This window comes from Tachypleus tridentatus, chromosome 7 (genome assembly GCF_004210375.1).
Source record: "Tachypleus tridentatus isolate NWPU-2018 chromosome 7, ASM421037v1, whole genome shotgun sequence".
Taxonomy (NCBI): domain Eukaryota; kingdom Metazoa; phylum Arthropoda; class Merostomata; order Xiphosura; family Limulidae; genus Tachypleus; species Tachypleus tridentatus.
Window position 1 is genome coordinate 188,828,481 of NC_134831.1, and position 21,418 is coordinate 188,849,898.

General features: G+C 37.2%; 1 protein-coding gene across 6 annotated transcripts in view; it reads right to left on the reverse strand.

Annotated features, from left to right (window-relative positions):
• LOC143257525 (protein slit-like) overlaps window positions 1-21,418 on the reverse strand; it is a 305,134-nt gene that overhangs the window by 208,439 nt on the left and 75,277 nt on the right. For 4 of the 6 annotated variants that reach the window (XM_076516313.1, XM_076516316.1, XM_076516314.1 and 1 more), the window contains exon 4: window positions 6,994-7,065. The exons of the other annotated variants lie outside the window; for them this stretch is intronic. In XM_076516313.1, the coding sequence (XP_076372428.1) occupies window positions 6,994-7,065 (72 nt within the window). The remainder of the gene's footprint in view (window positions 1-6,993; window positions 7,066-21,418) is intronic. 6 annotated transcript variants of the gene reach the window in all.

Below are 21,418 nucleotides of genomic sequence, written 5' to 3' on the forward strand. Positions count from 1 at the left end.
CTTCGTTCTAGAAAACAACACTAGTCATTATCAGATACCATGACCAGTAGACTGGTCTGGTCAGTGTTTTAAATCACCAACGTCTTGTGTACCTTCCACTCTCAAACAAATTAAAGGGATCAGTAACTATTAAAGTAATTAAACAAAGTACAATATTCTGTGTCATGTCCCTGCTAAATAAGTTAAAGTGACCAACGGTTTTTGTTTTGTTTGTTTTTGAATTTGCCCTCCCTAATTTAGCAAAAAGACTAGAGGGAAGGCAGTTAGTGATTTTCACCCACTGCCAAAATTTTTGGGCCACTCTTTCACCAACGAATAGTGAGATTGACTGTTACATTATGACGTTCCCGCGGCTGAAAGGGCGAGCATGTTTGGTGTGACGGGGATCCGAACCTGCGACCCTCAGATACGAGTCTAGCGTCCCCTAACCAGAAAAGAAAGAGTCCACGAATGATAACACAAAACAGTAAAAACCCGAAAAATAAAATAAACTGAATATTTAAAATTGCGTAAAGTAAATGTTATTTTATCTAACTGATTTCAATTATAACCTTTCTTGTGGTTATTACACCACATGATGATTATTCTAAATCTTAAATATATTCCGATAATTCCATAATCTTATCTATAATACGCTACTTTATACAAAAGAGCACGATAGTCCTATCAGTAATGGAAAAGATACCCTTGTATACAAAAATGAGTGTGCACAGATCGAGATAATTCTAACAGTGATGGAAAAGAAACACTTCTCCATAAATATGAGGTTGTACAGGTCATAATAATTATGAATGTTATCAGCTCCCACGGCTGAAATGGCGAGCATTTTTGGTGTAATAGGGATTCGAACCCGCGCCCCTCAGTTTACGAGTCGAGCGCCTTAACCATCCGATCATGCAGGGCCGGGGTCAACGGTCTCTATCCTTTTTATTGTCCAGAAAGGTAAGTTGATCATTATGACGTAAGATGGCTATCGTAGAATAGAGTTGGCAATGGATGGTGATGACTAACTGTCTTCTTTCTAGTCTTTTACTGCTAAATTAGGACCGGCTAGCAATATATAGGCCTAATGCAGCTTTGCGTGAAATTCAAAATAAATTGAACCTACATCTAACAAATAAACATGCTGTTTTTTGTTTTTTTTTAGTTAAGAAAAAAGAAGGAAAGTTTCGTTGGGGGGGGGGGGATCTGGATTGAACCTGGCCCTCCTAGCTCATGAACAACGACCAAAACACTGATACAGATAAACACACATAACTAACAGTGCATCCTATTCATGGTCTAACGCATTAAACACATTGATTGATATTTTTTCACCATTTGTGAGAGTACAAATAAATAACTATATGAAAAAATGGAACTGGCGTTTGTTCCGCTAAGATTATTCTCTCCATTACATTAAACGATATGTAAATCAATACACTATTTTTAATTCTTCAAAATTATGTTTCCGAATTATATATGTTTATAACATACGCTAAATCAAGCTAAACGTTTAATAGAGGGATAGAGAAAAATCCAAGAGCAACTTTTCGAAGGCCCACAGGTATCCCAGTGGGTCTTCTGAGGTCATGGGACCACTGTACGTGTTTAAAACAGGTAAGGAAAGATAACGACCCGTGTATCCTTCCCAGTCTCCCACTGTTAGCCTTATCTAGTTAGTTGTGAACCTTCCTCCGTAGGAGGTTAAGTAGGCATAACGAAATTACTTAGTTAACGTTTATCTGATCTAATATAACTAAAGATTTGGCTACATCAAAGTCGTAACTTGACGAAGAAATCAGGGTACATGTGTGTGTGTGTGTGTGCAAGTGTACACACATATACAATAATAAAAACGACCCTAAATATAGCAATCACAGGATGATGACCACGACAATTTCAAATTCGGAGACTAAATGTTCAAAATAATAACAATAATTACTATGCATCGTAAAACGAACAATGCACAGTAATTAGCTGCTTTCATTTCTGATGGCTAAAAGTAAGAGTTATGGCAGTCTATGTATTCAGTTGAAAAATTTATGATGTAATTCTAGCATTAGCAATACCACCTATGACCCATGAAGTTTCAAATAGTTTGTTTTTTCTGCGTTTGAATTTTGCGTAAAGCTACACGAGGCCTATCTGCATTAGCCATCCCTAATTTTGCAGTGTAAGACTAAAGGGAAGGCAGCTAGCCATCACCACCCACCGCCAACTCTTGGGCTACACTTTTACCAACGAATAGTGAGATTTAACGCGACATTATAACGCCCCCACGACTGAAAAGGCGAGCATATTTAGTGTGATGGAATTCGAACTCGAGACCCTCAGATTACGAGTCGAGTGCCTTAACTACCTGGCCATGTCGGGCCTCAACCAGTGCTATTCAACAGGTCCTCGGGAATCATTTTGTTGAAGCACGTAGTAAGTAATTTAAACTTTAAGCTACTTGCCTCATACATGATATTTGAAGCAAAGCAGCGAGGTTTAGAACTTATTACGGTTAAAATCAGGGTTCGATCCCTGTCGTGTTGTTAGGGTGTTGAGTCATGCTGAGCATAAAATCATTTCACAATTTAAGTAACGCGGTTTCACGTGCGAACTTTAAACAAATTAAAATACTTGTCACTGAATTTTTTGTATAAAAAGTATTAGTCAAACTAGATAAAAAATTTATGACATGATACTTGACAAGTCTCCCTACCAGGAAAATAAAATGATAGTCTACAAGGAAAGTTTATTTCTTTGTTTATAATTAAGTATGAGGCAACACAATAGACTGTCTGTTGTGCCCACCATCAGTATCGAAACCCGGTTTCTAGTGGTATAATTTCGTAAGACTTGTTGCTGTGCCACTAGCAGATGTACAAGGAAAGTGTCATTGGAATTTAAACAAAAGACCAAGTGAGTATGGTAGTTCTTTAAATAGAAAAAAAGAGACTGAGTAAAGTGTGCAGATGTGGAATGTGTTTCAATATTATGCTCCTCAATATACATAACCATCAATACCTTCTCTGTTATGCCCTTCGTAATTATTGAACAGCGAAGCATAAAAACGACAACTACGTGACTAGTTCCATCAAGAAAGATGGACAGCTGTGAGTTTTTGTTTACGAAAGAGAAGGCCTGATACTGAGATAAAAGCTGTCCCAGCGCTACAAGTTGTCATCGAGCAGTGATTGGTTGGTTTTTCTGTCCCTGCATATAATGTCGAAGGTCGTTCTAGCATCCAGTGAAACGAGAAATTACAAGAAGTTGAGAACAATTTTCTGAGAAGGAACCGTTCACGATCATTGGTTTCGCCACAATGCAGTAGAATTAAGATACCATTGTGGTGTGGAACGAGTTAAAAAAACAACAACCAAAAAACTCATAGGATTTCCACATAGAAACCTGGTAAATAATTTATTTGTTAACCAGCTACATTTCGTGGGCACTGAAAAATCTTTCATTTCTGCCACTCGTTCGTGTTTTGTTGCTACACCTTGCACAAAAAGAGCTGTACAATGGAAGCTCATTTTATGAACATGAAAAAAAAAATGTCCATTTACTGTGGTTTCAGCTGAAGTTTCTGGGAGCACGTTTCGCAAGTTACTCTAGCCAAGGCGCGGCATGGCCAGGTGGTTAAGGCACTCGACTCGTAATCCGATGGTCGTGTAGCTTTGCGCGAAATTCGAAACAAACAAAAATACTCTATCTTATTGTTTCTCTTCCTTTTTCCTTCTTTCTCTTTTTCCGTTAAATATACATATAAATAAATTTAAGAAAATAATAGTAAGATAAAAAATAAATAAAAGTAATAATGGAATATATATATAAAAGAAGAAAAATGAAACAAAAAAGGGCAAATCAAAACAATACATGGACGTTGCCCTGAAAAGGGCTGGAGTACTGTGGGATACTCTGGCCCAAAAGCACTACAACAGCAACATAGTAGTAGCTGGCATAAAAGTTAGGGATGGAGGAAGAGGTCTTGTGCACCTGACCCTCCTGGGTATTTAAAATTCAATATACCCAAATACCCACAAAGAAGAAGCGAAATACGCTATCGAAATCTGGCTGTTGGTTTACGATTGGAAAGCGAGAGTAAACTAACTCGCCTAGGTTTAATTTACATTTAGCACAAAGTTACAGAGAGCTATCTGCACTAGCCGTTCCTAATTTAGCAGTAAAACACTAGAGGAAAGACAGCTAGTTTTCACCACCCTCCGCCAACTCTTAGGCTACTCTTTTACAGAGGGATAGTGTAATTGACCGAAACATTATAAACGCTCTTCACGGCTGAAAGGGCGAGCACGTTCGTCAAGGGGATTCCAACCCGCGTCTCTCAGATTGGGAGTCGAGAGCTATAAACCTCAGGCAATGCCAGGCCTAACTCACCAAGGAAACGTTAGGAAAAAACACACACAAAAAACAAGCACACCAGGACTAAAGAGGAAAACATTCTAATGTCGAGGGAGACAGGGTGAAAAAAGGTCTCTTTTCTTCCTGATGTCCTGGCATAATGATCAGAAAATAATCAACAAGGTGAATCAATTTGTTACACAACACAACTTGCTTTCTTCTTTAACTGAGGTTAATAAGTTATTTTTACGTAGTTTACTGTTACCCCTATTCCCCCCTAGTTTGATATTGACCTAAAACGATGTTTTTCGCCTTTTCCATTTTGACCTGCAATGCCTTTGTTCTATTCACAGCACTATTCTGACTACGTGAACACATTTTCACTAAGTTAATTGGAGTGTTTCTATATAAATATATATAAGACACAAGGAGCTGTAAGCCTAAAGAAATATTTTAATACATACTACATGGTACGACAGAGTATTGGTCTGTCTAATATGTATTAAAATATTTCCTTAGGCCTACAAGACCTTGAGTCTTGTGTGTGTATATGCATACACAAGTCTCCAAGCCTAATGTAATTTCTTACACAGATAAATAACTGAAAAGTTGTTTGATTTTTAAATATTCCAAATATCACAAACACTACATGATTATTGGATTTTGTACTCATCTTTCATTGCATCTTCTCAGTAGTTTTGTTCAAGCAGTGTGATAATTATTCACTAACGTCATGTGTAGTGTAGTTATTATACGTTAAGCTAGTAGACCCAAGGCTTTTCACAAGTCTGGTTTACATACCGTACCGTATATGTGAAATCTTATACCAGTGAGTGGGTTCCTCCTCAGATCGAAAACACGCGCGGTTCATTTCTTTGGGTAAGTCAAAAGCCACACATCAATCTTATATCTTAAGTATTTAATTCTGTTGAAGAGTCCAATTACTATTTTAGTAATTTAAAGATCACTTAGGGAGAGAGAAAAAAGCTGATGAAAACTCATGACCAACGTAAAAAAAAATCGCATGGTATCAAAATATGCTTTAAATTAATAAAAACAGAGACAAAGAATATTGCAGCTCAGCGATAAGTCTGCAGGCTAAAATTTAGTTTTCAATTCCCATGTTGGACAGAGCAAAGACAGTTCATAGTATAGCTTTGCGCGCGATATTAGCCATACCAAAGACGTCATTAGATCTGTAGTTTTGGTTGTTTTCACTACATCGTACTCCACATTTCGGACAAAGTATTCTACGTCAATAAGCTTTTCGGACACTACACAAGCAGGAAGTGACCTAAACACGAAACATGCAAAGTGACCATTCAGCCAACAGACGAGCCGCGGATCCATAGCTATGTAATCTTCGCAAGCAGCTACCAAGCAGAATAAGTTCAAAAGAAGACAAATAGTAACTTATGAATGTGCGATGCGTTTTAAGTAGGTCGGAATTAGCCAAAGGCGTCAACTCAACTTGAAAATAAACCTAGCAAGATCTAATTAAAAATGCATCATTTTACCATCAGAGTGGCTGAAGTTCAAGATGATCGATTATGTTTTAATCACTTCTAATTAGTATAATTAGAATTTACGGGAGTCCTTAGCATTAAGAAGTACTGGTCGTTGATAACAGTTTATATATAACTTAACACTTGTTTTTTTTTTTAAATACGTCCCAGTGGACCAATTGCTTTACTATTATAAAGCACCTAATCATTCTTAAACAGGGTGGAGGTTCGATAATGTAAAATGGATTTTGTACGTACCCTTAAACACCTGCAGAGGGAATAAAAAAAAGCTTTTGAACGTTCAGTAAACACCCGAGGATTATTCGGGAAATAAATTTATTACTGATTCTACGCGAAACGTACAACAACGCCCCTAGTGGGGGAGAAAGAATGTCTGCAAACTCACGCTGCTAGAAACCGGGTTTCGATACCCATGGTGGACAGAGCACATTGTAGCCTATTTCGCAGTCTTGTGATTATTTTCAACAACTAACGAACACACAACAACACTCAAGTCATCAACTATTATGGTGTGAACGCCTTTAACAAGCTGGCGAAGTGAATCATAATTAGAATTACACTTATTATAAAACATTACGTTAGGCCTATTTTTAACACTACGTTCTTAATATATTCCCTTAGGGATTTCAAGAATTAAAAGACTGTATAATAATAGCATTCAAATCACACTATATTTGTATAATTTAAAGTTTACTTTAATTCCAAGAAAACACAGTAAAACAAGTTAATCTGAAATATAAGTAGTTCCTCAGGTACTCTCTGAAAGCCATTGAGAAACGTGTTGGAACGGTTTATTAACTGATGTCCATCTAGTGGGCACGACAGCTGTATTGTTTAACTGGTAGAGATGTCTTAATCCTCTCCTAACCAAGATGCCACACAAAGGTGAATTACAAACATGATCTTGCATGCATTTATTTATTATTTAGAGTATTAATGTAAGGTTTTAGAAAAAGTAGCCGGTTGGTTAAATCTTGATTATTTTCCACAGATCTCATGAACAAAATGTACTTCATGTGGTAAAATATGTAATTTAAAAAGGAGGATAACAATGTATCCATGTTGGTAATAAAAGCGTTAATTTATAGGGTGTACACGAACACAAAAAGAAACAGACACACCATTATACCATACTTACAGCCGGTTCAGTTTGGGTGTACTGGAGAACAGCATGTCGGGTAAAGACGGAAGTTTGTTCCCGTTAAGTCTCCTGTGGAGAGAAAGATAACGTGGTGAGCAACCCGAACTATCGTGAAAAGACTGCACATTGTACGAGGTTATCTCTCCAGATTACAGAAGCTAAGGTTAACATCTGAGCTGTTAAGAAGAGTACGTCAAGGGTTTTAGTGTGGCTATCACCAAAAACTGTTCTTTCCACCACATTATTTCTCCATATTACAAGATCAGTAGTGGTAGAACCAGAACTGCCATTGAAAACATTCCAAAGACCGTAATCTGTCAGTCGGGACTACGCCATCTCTGTAGATCGTGTTACATCTTATGTAATATCCTGGAAGTGCTACAAACGGCCAAAGAATTTTGTGTTAAATTTAATGTACATCGTGGAAGTGCGATGAACGGCTAAATAATTTTTGTGTCAATTACAATGTAACATTGTAAAAGCATTATAAACGGGTTAACAATTTTGTGTTAAATCAAAAGCAGCATCGTGGAAGTGCTACAAATAGCCAAACAATTTTGTTTTGCGCCTAACGTAATATCGTGGAACTGCTATACACGGCAAACAATTTCATTTTGTACAAAGTCATTCTATCCCCTGCAAAAACTACGAGAAGCTTATGGATTGACAACGATAAAATCCAAGATTCGATTCCCTTAGTTGGACATCGCAGATAGTACAAAAAATGACTTTTTTCCAAAAACAAACAAATGATGTAATTCCAGTTATAAAAATGTTCAAGTCAAATACTATACTTCTAGAAACTTTGTTCGTTTTTAAGAGCAAAGTTACATAACAGGTTAAATTCTGTAAACACTGCGGGTATCGAACCTCGAATTTTAGTATTAGCTTGGCCACAAAGAGGCTTTAAATGTTCAGTTTTCAGATAATAAACCTGGCTCAGAATTTCAGATGTTTTTATTCCTCTGACGTCTAATCTGACGTCGATTAGATGAAACTAAATTTAAATATTTCACTGTTTGACTATTTCTGTCTCCTTCCAATGGCACAATGGTATGTCTGCGGACTCACACTGGTAGTAACTGGGTTTCGTTACCCGTGATGGGCAGAGCACAGCTAACCCATTGTGTAGCTTTATGATTAATTCTAAAGAAACAACTTTATATCCGTTCTTATTCCTGGTGTGGATTATTTTAGTTCTCATTCTAAATGGCAGGGGGGCAGGAGTGAATGACATTAACGATGTTCTTAAATTTTCGGTCACAAGTCTGTGTATGTTTGTTTGTTTTTGAATTTCGTGCAAAGCTACACGAGAGTTATCTGCGCTAACCTAGTTAGTAGTTGTCTCTAATTTAGTGGTGTAAGACTAGAGGGAGACAGGTAGTCATTACCACCCACCGCCAAATCTTGAACTACTCTTTTACCAACGCCCCCACAGCTGAAAGGGCGAGCCTGTTTGGTTTGACTGGGATTCGAACCCGCGACCCTCATATTACGAATCGAGTGCCCTAACCACCTGGCCATGCCAGGCCGAGTTAGAGATGGTTTGTTACTTTTTATATGCAAAAACGGCTCGTTTGGGTTGAGAAAATATTTTACATAGAAGAGCGAAGAGTGAAGAAGGTCGAAACGTTGTTCGCTCTTCTATGTAAAATATTTTCTCAACCCAAACGAGCCGTTTTTGCATATATATATTTCTCAACAAGTGGGTTTCTCGACATCACTGATGGTTTGTTACTAGTGGAAGAAGGTAACTCTGGAAACTGTTCCCAAGCTATAAAACAGCTAAGACTCTTTACAAACACTACAAGAGTTTCTCTGATAACTACGACAAATACTGAAATAAGATATCAGAGTGGAACTTTTAGTAAGAAAAGTAGCGATCCAAATCTTGGACATTTTTTAACTTAATAGACTCTGAGATACATGTCGTGGGTTGAAGCAAAACTTAACAAATACTTGTGTCTGTTATTATAACTGGAAAATTTATTCATTATTACTTTGTTATAAACTAGATCTCGCATTTGTTAATTTCCTTGACTGGTGAAAAATGTTGCTTGCATTTAAGAACAATTGTTGGATAACTTTCTTCCTCTTGTGACGTCATAATATTTTGAAACATTTGCTTATTAAAATATTTTTATCTTTAGAAGGTTATCATTCATTAGAGGGTTTATAAGACTATGATACTTGGAAGTTCATTCTATGTTAGAGAGATGGGAGTGCAAGTTTGTTGTTGTTATTATCAGTTTAAAACAATACGAGATTCTAACTTTCATATTTTGATGTATGTTTTTAGTGTTAAGGTTTCCAGGAGGGTAACGTATTTGATGAAATGCTTTATGGTAGATATTGTCATTTCAATCCATTGTAAGAAAGCCTGATAAACATTGGCACTCATAGCAGCAAAAAGTGTTACAAGAGGGAAACGACTGGTGCCCATAGCAACAAAAAGGATTAAAAGAGGAAAAAAGACTGACACCCATAACAACAAAACAATGTTGCCAGGAGGTTTATTGTAGTATCTTCGAGGGAAGCCTTTGTTGATTGGTTTTCAGTTAACAATTAAAATTTGTGGTTACAATAGAGAGAAAAGTATAAAACTACTTTGTTTGTCTCTTTATAATTTAAGCCCGCCATGGCCAGGTGGTTACGGCGCTCGACTCGTAATCCGAGGGTCGCGGGTTCGAATTTTGTCACACCAAACATGCTCGCCCTTTCAGCCGTGGGGACGTTATAATGTGGTAAGTAATACCACTATTCGTTGGTAGAAGATTAGTCCAAGAGTTGGCAGTCGGTGGTGTTTAATATCTGCTTTCCTTCTATTCTTACACTGCTAAATTAGAGACGGCTAGCGCAAATGTCCTTCGGATAGTTTTGCTCGACATTCAAAAAACAAACAAAGTCTTTATAATTTCAAATGAAAGACCCCAACAGACGAAGTCTCATTCTTTCTTTCAACAGGCCAATGAGCAGGCTAAAACAATTACATGAGTCAGACAGAAGTGTCAAATAACTTCAATATAATAAAACAAAATGCCTAAGTACGAAAAAACGCACGGTTACAAAATTCGATAACAGACCTGTTTAAATATTATATATATATATATATATGTATTCTAACTATTATCTTCCACGTGCACTAGCTATCATCCACACGTATTAACGAAAGTCTCTGATTTCATTATTTTTGCCGGGAAGAATGCCAAAACCAGCTGGTATTCTTGTCGTATGTTCCATTTACCGGAGGGTGAATCGTTGGTTGGTGCGGAAGGAGACATCCAGACCAGCAATTATAAGAATCACCACAGTCTTTGTAGGTTCAGTGAGCTGAATAACTTTCAATTATTACACCGCCAACCAACGCTGATGGGATTAGGTTATATTCAGTTTGCTTATACACGCGTGTGTGTGTGTGTGCGTCTTCCTTTGTGTTAACTATTTTTTGATCGAGTCAGATCACAGACTGATTGCCACCCATGGAGAGGTCAATGAGCAGACTAAAAGTTGACCTTAATATGCAAAAATACAAAATCCAACAGCCAACACGATTGACTCAAATGCTAGGTGAGATTGCAAGGTATGGTGAAAAGTAGTACGCTCTAGTGGTGCCCCCTGGAGATATATTTAATGCTATATAGTTACCAAACGTTGTCAACAAATTGACATGAAGGTATGACGAATAACAGATTTAACTGTGTTTACTTCCGAAAAAAAGTTTTATACACATCGCAGCGCTTATTAATGGCATTAAACCATTAAACCATTTCTTCGAAATGTGTTGTTTTTACCTTCTTTAATAAAAAAAAAAGAAACATAAAAAACTTATTTCACAGATCCAATAAATTGATATCGAAATATTTGCATTTTCGTTTTGTTCCCGTTTGCTAATTTTTTACGCAAACCTATTTGATGGCTATCTGCGCTAGCCGTCCCTAATTTAGAAGTGATAGACTAGAAGGGGGGGGGAGAGCTAGTCAAAACCACCATTGCTGACTCATGGACTACTATAATTGAAAGGTTGGATTTGACTGTCGCTTTTACAACTCATCACGCCCATTAACCCATTGATTTCTGATTCGTCGCATAGGGTACGATCCGCCTTCTACAGTTGAATGTGAATGTGTTGTATACGGTGTTATGGCTCACAACAAATCCGCGTGGGTTTAAAGTAGCCGCAGTTAAAACGTTAAATGTGGGACGCGATTTGGTGTTGGAGGGTACGGTGGTGATAGGAATCGAATCGAATTCGGATCTACGCGCCGGAAAGTTAACCACTGGGTTGCTCCCGGCTATATTCGTTTCTCAACTTTTATGATAGGGTTTATACTTACATCTAACAAATAGCAGGATAAGAATGAGGGTACACATGACATATATAAGTATACGTCAGTAATACGTAACCTACCGTCTAAGGAGCTTATCATCTATTATAGAACGCACCCGCAACTTAATGTGGTGAATATTTAAAGATAGTTCACTGATTCGAACCTAATTTATCAGTCCCAAAGTGCAGGGTCCAGGCACATAACCAACCCGTGGCCTAAGATAATCATATGAAAAAATGTTAATTTTTAGAGTATTTTGTATAGTTTCAGGAGAAGTAGTGAAACGGTGGTTTTATCTTTTAGGCCTAACATATCATGGTGATTAAAGCCCTCGACTCACAATCTGAGGGTCGCGGATTCGAATCTCCCTCACCGAACATGCTCGCTATTTTAGCTGCTGGGAGGCATTATAATGTAACTGTGAATCCTATTATTCGTTGTTTAAAAAAGTAACCCAGTAGCTGGTGGTCGGTGGTGTTGATTGGCTGCTTTTCCTTTATTACTGATAAAGCAGGGACGGCTAGCGCAGGTACCATTTGTGCAGCTTTGCATGAAATTCAAAACCAAACAAATTCCATCTTTTTGTTTTCGGCAAACTGAGATGTTTTATTTCGATACTATAATCACGTGCCTCTCGTGCAGCTTACTGGCTTTTACAGAGCTGAAGAAATAACATAAAAAAAAACAAAAATTTTGAACATTCTTACCCCGTTGATGGTTTGTTTTCTGAGAGACAAGGACTTCGTGTATAATTAATAACTATGTGTTTCGTTATGTGGGATTTATGCACTACTGTATTAGCGAACACGAGATTTTCACGTTCTGCATCGAGGAAATTAATTAAGCGTTGTGTCCATAATCCACAAGGGACAACTGTCAACAAGTGCGGATTACAACTTATAGGCTGACAAGAAAGAGAATGGGATCGCGCGCTTCATGGACACCTGGTGGCAATATCCTTATTAATATTACCCCCCCCCCCATCAAATACTTACACTGTTCAATTAATGAAATTAATTGAAAAACAAACATTCTGTAGAACATAAGTTCTGAAACGTCTTGTATAGTTAACTGGATATAATAAACTGATGGCTTACCGTCTGTTAACATTTTCATACTTTATATTGATTTTTGGCGGGAGCATGATACATAGAAGGCGGGAGAGAGCTTGATGGTCCCATATTATTTCTTCAGCCTCATTTAAGATAAATACCTCGAGCTTCAGAGTCGTTTATGCTTGACCAAGCTCAAAATGTGAAGCCTTTGAAAAGGTTTTGTTATCATAAGGTCCCGGATATCTAGCTCAAATCGACAAAACACACTTCACTTCACGAGTATGCTGAAAATCCGAGCACGTGGTTATTTAGTATAAAGGGTCTTACCATTGAAAACAGAGCCTGCAAATAATGGAATTCCGAGAGCTACGTTATTTGTGATATTAGGGCGGGACAAAACATTGTGTGTGTGCGTGCGTGCGTGTGTGTGTGTGTATATATATGAATCCAGGCGTCCATGTGCAATACTAAAATAATATTGTTAAGGTGCAAAAAACAGTTGAATGTGGAATATACCTAGTGATCTAACGATGGACATCCCACTGGTTTCTCATGGAAAGTATAAAAAATTTGAAAAAAACTATATTTTATTTTAATAATTATACATACGGGACTGATTTCTTTTCCTTCTCACCAAAGGTAAAATTCAAAAGAGAATCTGTGACGTAGAGGCCTAATATTTTCTTTGATTGGCTGTATCCTCTACTATGGACTGGTTTAGTTTGAATTTCGTGCAAAGATACACGAGGATTACTCGCGCTAGCCGTCCCTAATTTAGCAGTGTAAGACTAAAGGGAAGACAGCTGGTCATCATCACCGACCGCCAACTCTTGGGCTACTCTTTTACCAACGAATAGTGGGATTAATCATCACTCTATAACGTCCCCATGGCTGAAAGGGCGAGCATGTTTGGTGTGACGGGGATTCAAACCCGAGACCCTCAGGTTACTAGTCGAGTGCCTTATCCACCTGGCCATGCTGAGCCCTATTATGGACTAAAATTTCGCCTATTCGAGGTTCATCAGCACAGATAGGGTTAGCAAATCAAAGAAACAGACAGATCTCTTATAACGGTGATATTTATATGACATATATGGGAGGTTTAAGTTGTTTTTAACCAAAGAGCTCATCCAAACGATAGATTTCTTACCGAAACAACAAATGCCTGAAATTATTGCTATACGTCTGAATCTCACCCATGATCGCTTGTTATTAAGTCCCTAGAGGTTTCAGCACATTCATAAGTACTCTGATACGTTACACACAACTGTGGTAGAATATTTTTCTATTCATTATACACATAGTAACATCAGAATATTCACAACACAAGTTATTGTGGACTATTGGTTTAGTTTGTTCGGAAATTTGCGAACAGATACACGAGGGCTGTCTGCGCTAGCTGAAAGGGCGAGCATGTTTAATGTGACGGGGAGTCCAACCCGCGACCCTCGGATTACGAGTCAAGTGTCTTAACCACCTGGCCATGCCGGGCCCACTGGACTATTAGTTCATTCACAAACGCCACATAAATTCCCTCGACTATTCTTTAATCACCACACAAGTTACACTGGACCATACTCTCGGCTACAAATATCGCGTAATTTACATGTGACACAGTGTAAATATCGAGCAGCATTGTAACACTGTAACACAACTTATAGAACTTAGCCAAGTGACATACTGGGTGGACTTTTCTGTGACAAATATTTAAATGTGTATAAATGCATAAAGATCACAGGAAAGATTCGAATAAAAGTGTTCAGGGGCGAATTTTACATACAGAAATGTATTGGTTTTGTTTGTTCCACTTTGTCCAGACAAGCTTCTACAAATAAAATGTAACCAAAAGAGGTTGAAACAGAAACTACCCATTTAACCGTGAGTCAGGCCGTGGCGTCAAATTCGAGAAACGCAAACATGCAAGACAACCTTTTACAACTTGCCCTCACGGAGCTTAACGTAACGATTGTTTTGAGTAAAAACCTGGTCGATTAAACCTCCAATAATTTCTGTCGGATGCTCTCTGTACGGAGTAGCTAAAGTTATCAAATCAAAGCTCTGAAAAAAAACTCGAGTTTCTGGAAGTTGGGGCGCAAGTGGTCAATTTAGACCCCAATAAATATTGTGGGATGATTGGCATATATAAGATACATTGTGTATCCATAAGGTAATTAAAAAGTCGAATGTATACATGTGTTTTACGTATTCAACTTATCTGTTTCCAAGTAATCGCATAGCTTACACTGACGCTGTTTTACATATAAAACAGTTTTACGTGCGGAGAGAATTATTAACTTAAATATTCAGCAATGTGTATAATTAATCAATACATATGTATATACGTATACACTAATTATAATACGATTACTTTGCACATGCGTTACCTGCTTACTAACGCTATCACGGTTATTTAAAACAGCTGTGTTTGCTTATTTTAGGTTAAAGCCACATCGAACTATCTGCGGTGTCCACTGCGAAGAATCGAGCCCCTTACTTGAGCGTTTTAAGTCTTTGAACTTACGATTGTCTCATCAGGGGGGCAGAACTAATGATGCTATGATCATCCGGTATTTACAGAGGTGGTTACTTCACTTCCCCGTAGGCCCGGCATGACCAAGCGTGTTAAGGCGTTCGACTCGTAATCTGAGGGTCGCGGGTTCGCATCCCTGTCGCGCCAAACATGCTAGCCCTTCCAGCCGTGGGGGTGTTATAATGTGACGATCAATCCCACTATTCGTTGGTAAAAGAGTAGCCCAAGAGTTGGCGGTGGGTGGTGATGACTAGCTGCCTTCCCTCTAGTCTTACACTGCTAAATTAGGGACGGCTAGCACAGATAGCCCTCGAGTAGCTTTGTGCGAAATTAAAAAAAAAACAAACAAACAAACAATTCACTTCCCCGAGTACTAATCGACAGGTTTTCTAGGTTGGGGGAAAAAGCAGATCGGAGGACAACCGTGTTTCTTCAACTTATGAGCGATGTCTCTCTAAATCAGCGTTTCTCAGTTGTTTTGGGGTCAGAACCCGCTTGTAAACATTGATGACCAATCGCATTCCACTAACTACTTTTAGTGAAATGAAGATATTTGGCCCCCCCCTCCCCAAACTGGCACAGCAGTGATAAACACAAGGTTGTGTAGCTTTGTGTTTAACTTCATACAACTAAACAATAAGTCTTACTAAATAAAATAATAAGCTAATATTTATTTTCATAATCAATTCTCGATCCATTTATCCACTCTGACGACCCAATGGTTTGAAAAACGCTTTACACTTTAATATACTGGTTTAGCCTTTTGTTCCTTCAGATTTTGTTTGTTTCCACTTCATATTTGAAGATGGTACAAACGAATCGTTTTCTTGGTATTATATCACGTGAAATATTGATTTATGGTTGTTTGTTAAATGTGTCCTGATTATCTTGAAATAATCGATGGTAAATTTTTGAAATTCTTAACAAGATATCGGTTCAAAAACAGGAAATGAAACATGACCGTTTAAGTTATTGAAATAAGTAACGAAAAATCAGTACTGAGTTTCTGAAATATGTGATTATTGCAAGTTTCGTGTTCCTGAAATACGTGATCATTGTAAGTTTCGTGTTCCTTAAATACATAATCAGTGTAGGTTTCGTGTTCTTGAAATACGTGATCGATGAAGGTTTCGTGTTCATGAAATACGTATTACGGAGAACCATACGTATTAAATATAAATTGAAACTCTTCTACTGGAACCATCATTGAAAGCTGTCAACCAATCACGTTAATTAAAATGGATGAATTCAACATACTCTGAGTTTTCATAGATAGCAGGAAGACGTTAGAGTTCGCTTTAAAGTAATAGTTACACTTCATCTAACAATAAGAGAAGGCGGAGTAGCTGAAGATAACAAAAAGTGATAAATCGTACTCTGGGCTTCAGCCAAATGATTATCATTAACCATCTGAAAGCAATAAAGGGTAGAAATGTTCTTCAGATACACATTCGGTTACGGAAAAGTTAAGACGTTTATATCACAAAGTGTACTCTTTCTTAAGTTCCATCTTTATAGAAGTAAGGATGCTTTTAACTGTGTAAAAGTTATCTGAAGTAGCATGTATTACATCGTGACTTAGAAGTCACCAAAAAGATGATCAAAATACGGAAACACGTCAACATATTCATGGCTTAGAAGTGCAGTATTTATGGAATATTGTGTCAATAAATACCCTTATGTTACGGTGTTAAAAAGTAGGTGTTAACAGTAATAACTATAAAACCGTGGGTGTCGATTTCAGAATTTTTACTTGGAGCTACAGTAATGACTAACAGCGTCTATCCTTCGCTAATTTTTAGCTGTTTGTTTGTTTTGTTGTTAAGCACAAATCTATACAATATGCTATAGGTGTTGTGCCCACCGCAAGTATCAAAACCCGAACTTTAGCGCTGTAAGTCCTCTGATTTACAACAAAGCCACCAGGAGGTGAGACAGTTTTGAAATGGAAGACTACAGAGCTAGTCAACACCACCTACCGCCAACTCTTGGGCTACTCTTTACTGACAGAATTCTATCACTCTTATAACGCACCCATTGCCCCAAAGTGCGATGTGTGCTTATGTGGCAATGCGACGTGAACTGTGAGTCCGAGGACTCACAGTGCGAGCGTGCTGACCAGCACCTCAAGTCTGGTTGTGAATCTTCTTAATATTTCAACAGATCTTCACTTCTCAGTTTAGACGCGCAACTAAAGTGCTGAGAGTGGTCAGTAACCTCCCACAGTGCTTCAAATGACTCCCTCCGTGCGACACATTTTGACACCTATTTTACGTTCAAAAGCAAGGATATTCAAACAAACGTCGAGCGATACAAAGTTCAATCCTTTAACTTATCTGTTTGTTGTCCTCTAATTTTGTTTAATTCATCTTTAAAAGAGTAACCTAGTTGCCCAGATAAGTACTGGTATTGTACGAAAGGCCTCGTCGGTGTGTATGTTTTCTTATAGCAAAGCCACATTTGACTATCAGCTGAGTCCACCGAGGGGAAACGAGCCCCTGCTTTTAGCGTTGTAAATCCACAGACTTACCGCTTTACCACCAGGGGACGCCGCCCTCGGTACTGGATATAGCAGATATAACCTCGGTGACGGGGGACGCCGCCCTCGGTACTGGATATAGCAGATATAACCTCGATGACACATTATTAAATACTCTTCCCTCCTTTCACTGATAAGTTTACTGAATTAACTATACTTACACAAAATATTAAATATTTATAACAAAATAATTTATAAATTAATTAGCTTGTAAATTTTGAATCTTGTTTTCCCCTTAATTTGAAAATGTCCAAGTACTTTGAGATTTCAACATGAGTCGTGTCTCATCGTCTTATACTATTATATGAATTCAATATTTGAACATTTCATCACCGTAAAGAGATTGCGTCAGTTTGGAATAATGAAAATTGCCTATTAGTGTTACCCCAGTATCTCCCGTGCATTACAAACAGTCGCTTAAATATTTATGATACACGCAAAATAGAAGTATTTGTGAATATTACATGCCAATAAATGTTTACCATAATCACGAAACCGTAAAAATTCGTCGACCTATAAATGACTGTAACTAATTAGCGTTGTAGTCTTTACGAATATATACGTTTCATGTGTACACGTCTTATAATGTAACTGTCATCACTATTATTGTATTCTTTGTTTATAAAACGCCGTTAGTTTATTATTGATGTATTTTTTTATCTTTAAATTGTGCCCCTCAGTGGCACAATGGAAGTATAGGGAAATCTGCGGAAGTATAGGGGTAGAAACCGGGTTTCGATACCCGTGATGGACAGAGCCCAGATAGCCCTTTTTTGTAGCTTTGTGTTTATGAACAATACTTTAAGTTGCAGCAAATATCCTTTTTAAAGCTTAAAGAAACAGTTTAAGTCTTTGTATTGCAGTTTCACATAAATTAAATCGGGTTTACATGGACAGAAGCTTCATGTGAACAGTTGTTTGTTTGCTTTTATATTTTAGCAAAGTATTTACCTTCCTTCAGATTAACACCAATGTATTACCAGACAATATCAGGTGGCCAGGGCGCTCGACTCGTAATCTGAGATTCGCAGGTTCGAATCCCTGTCACACCAAACTTACTCACCATTTCAGCTGTGGGGGCATTATAATGTGACAGTCAATTCCACTAGCCATTGGTAAAAGAATAGCCCAAGTCTTACACTGCTAAATTAGAGACCGCAAGCGCAGACAGCTCTCGTGTCGCTTTGCGTGAAATTCCAAAAACAAATAAACCAACACAACTTACAACAAAGCTACAAATATACAAAACACTAGTATGCTCCAATACTTAATACATAGAGCCTTAAAATGTTTTTGAAAAGACCAGACCGAAGCGACCTCAAACTAAATTGAATACAAGACAATCAATATATTTATATGCCAAATAAATGCACACATAAATCGAACACATTCCCATACTTTAAGCACAGACTCTTTATTCAAGGGGAATCTAATTTTAAAAAAGTAAAGTATAAAATCGAAACAATAGTTTATTGTCATGAACTACACTTTCTCCCCCTAGATGTCAAAGAATCATTTCACCACATTACTTGTGCCATCAGTAATAGTTTCGAACACCCAGTGTTCTTTTCGCAAAGAGTGACAACCACGTTGTGATTATGTCGACTATGAAAAAAGTTGAAAGATACGGTACATCCAAAGCGGTATCCTCTAAGGGCTCTAACAACCCCAAGTTTCTATTGCTGATAGGAGTATTGTCTAAGAAATGTACTTACTACACGATGTCTGGAGAGTGAGTTACTTCCCAAAAACCAAAACACAGGTAAATATCCAACCGTACACTAAAAGATTTTCATCAAGCAGGAGTGACATCCAGGTACACCTAAAGGAAATTTCAACTAAAATCTCTTGAAAATAAAGATCATGCCAGTAGACTCAAGATGGCCTCCACCAAAGATCCCTCCACACTGTTTTCCTCCTCTTCTTTCCTTTTATTTCTGGAATATAAAACTCACTCTACTCCTATTCACTCCTGTATCCGAAACCCAAATATGTTACCTTTCTCTTCGACCATTTCCCAGAAGAATGAAGAGAGACCGACCACTGTCATTGGATATTCAAGTAGCTAAACACCTTAAAAATTTAGCTGGATTACCTGTACCCAGAACAGAAGTTATGTAAATTAATGATTAATGAAAGGTTATCTAAGGACGTGAAAAGTTGCTTCCCTTATATGTAATTGTAAGAAACGTAAAGACGTCCATAAAAACTGCAAAACATAAAATGAGAAACCGAAAATTTGCATGTATTTCCGCATAAATACAACAAACTTTCATGGCGTTTTTGATTACGATCCATCAAGAGGGAGAATACTAGTGGTAAAAAACGCTAATAAAAACCGCAAAATACAAAACTGAAAATTTGTGTGCCTGTCACCATTGACCGATGAGCCTCCATACGAAATATAGTGACGATTCATCCTATTGGGGTGAGGTAGTGATAAAAAAAAATCGCCCATAAAATGGTATAATGTAAAACTAAAAATTTATATGTGACTCTAATAAGTTTTCACACCAAATCTGGCGGAGATCCATCCAAACCCTGCGAAGAAGTTACATGAAATACAATAGACAGTGGTATTATATTTATATAGATAAGTAGTTACATGGACATACAACAGACAGTTCTATTACATTTATATAGATAAGTAATTACATACACATACAACAAACAAATAAATAGTTACATAAACATACAACAGACAATACTGTTATATTTATATAGATAAGTAGTTACATGAACATACAGTGCTGCTATACTTATAAAATAAATAGTTATATGGACATACAACTAAAATTGATATTATATTTATATAGATCATTCAGTAGCATTAAATTTTTTTGTTTTCTTTGGTTTTTAAATATATAATAGCACATTTAAAGATATATTTGTAAGAAATGTATGAAATACTATGAAGTTATGGGAAAAGGAAATCAATATAATTTATTAATCTAACTTCAATAAAATTCCTAATGTCTGTCGTACTTTTGTTACAGATGATCGAGAGACATACAAGTTTGTGTGTGTTTCAAGAATTACTTTAGTAACAGCTGATTTTTATGGGTATTTGTAACACCCCAAGGAAAGTAGGACTGGATCCAGTAAATAGGTTTTATACGTGTTGAAACTGTTAAAGAAGATAAATGAAAGATATTAAAAGGTAAAAGCTTATGATAAAGGTATAACAATGAAAACTGTTATACATTATGTATTAGGTGAACGTATGCGGATGTCTTGTTGATGAGGTATACAAAATGAAGTACAGACGTTATAGTTGGCTCAAGCGTGATAATAAAATTCGGCATTTTTAACTGTAAATGTTGTTTAAAAGGAACAAGCTGCTCAAGGTTGCTTCTAAAGAGCAGCATCCGTGTCTCGAATACGAAACTAAACAGGTGAATGCAGAATTAAATATACACATTAGTATAAGCGGAAACGTGATCGAAAGTCCAAAACGGACAGAAGCAGAAATAAAAAGTAGCAATGTTATACTCTACTTCTGTGGACATACCCTTCCAAACTGTATTTATCTCTCTAAGTCTTCATCATATTGTAGTGGGGTATTTTTTATTATTTTGATCTCTTCGACTCACCGTTATCTCTGGATTTTAAATGAAATCAAACGTTCACGCTTCTTCTCAAAAACAAAAAGCAAACAGCTTAAGCAGAAACAAGTAAAAAAGGAATGATTATAAAACAAAATGTTACGTGGAATGTATTTATTTACGTCCATTATAAGAAAGGGAAGATAATGGTGAATATTAACTATAAATGGCAGTTGAATCATGGGTCATGGTTGGTACTAACTATAACTGCCAATTAAATCATAGGTCATGATTGGTACTAATCATAATGAGGAACTATAACTGGATTATGTTGACTCTCAAATAATCTGGTAACTAAAGTTTAGGCTATGGTGAGAATTAAAATTAACGGCTAAGTCTTGAGTCATGGTGATTGTTAACAGTAG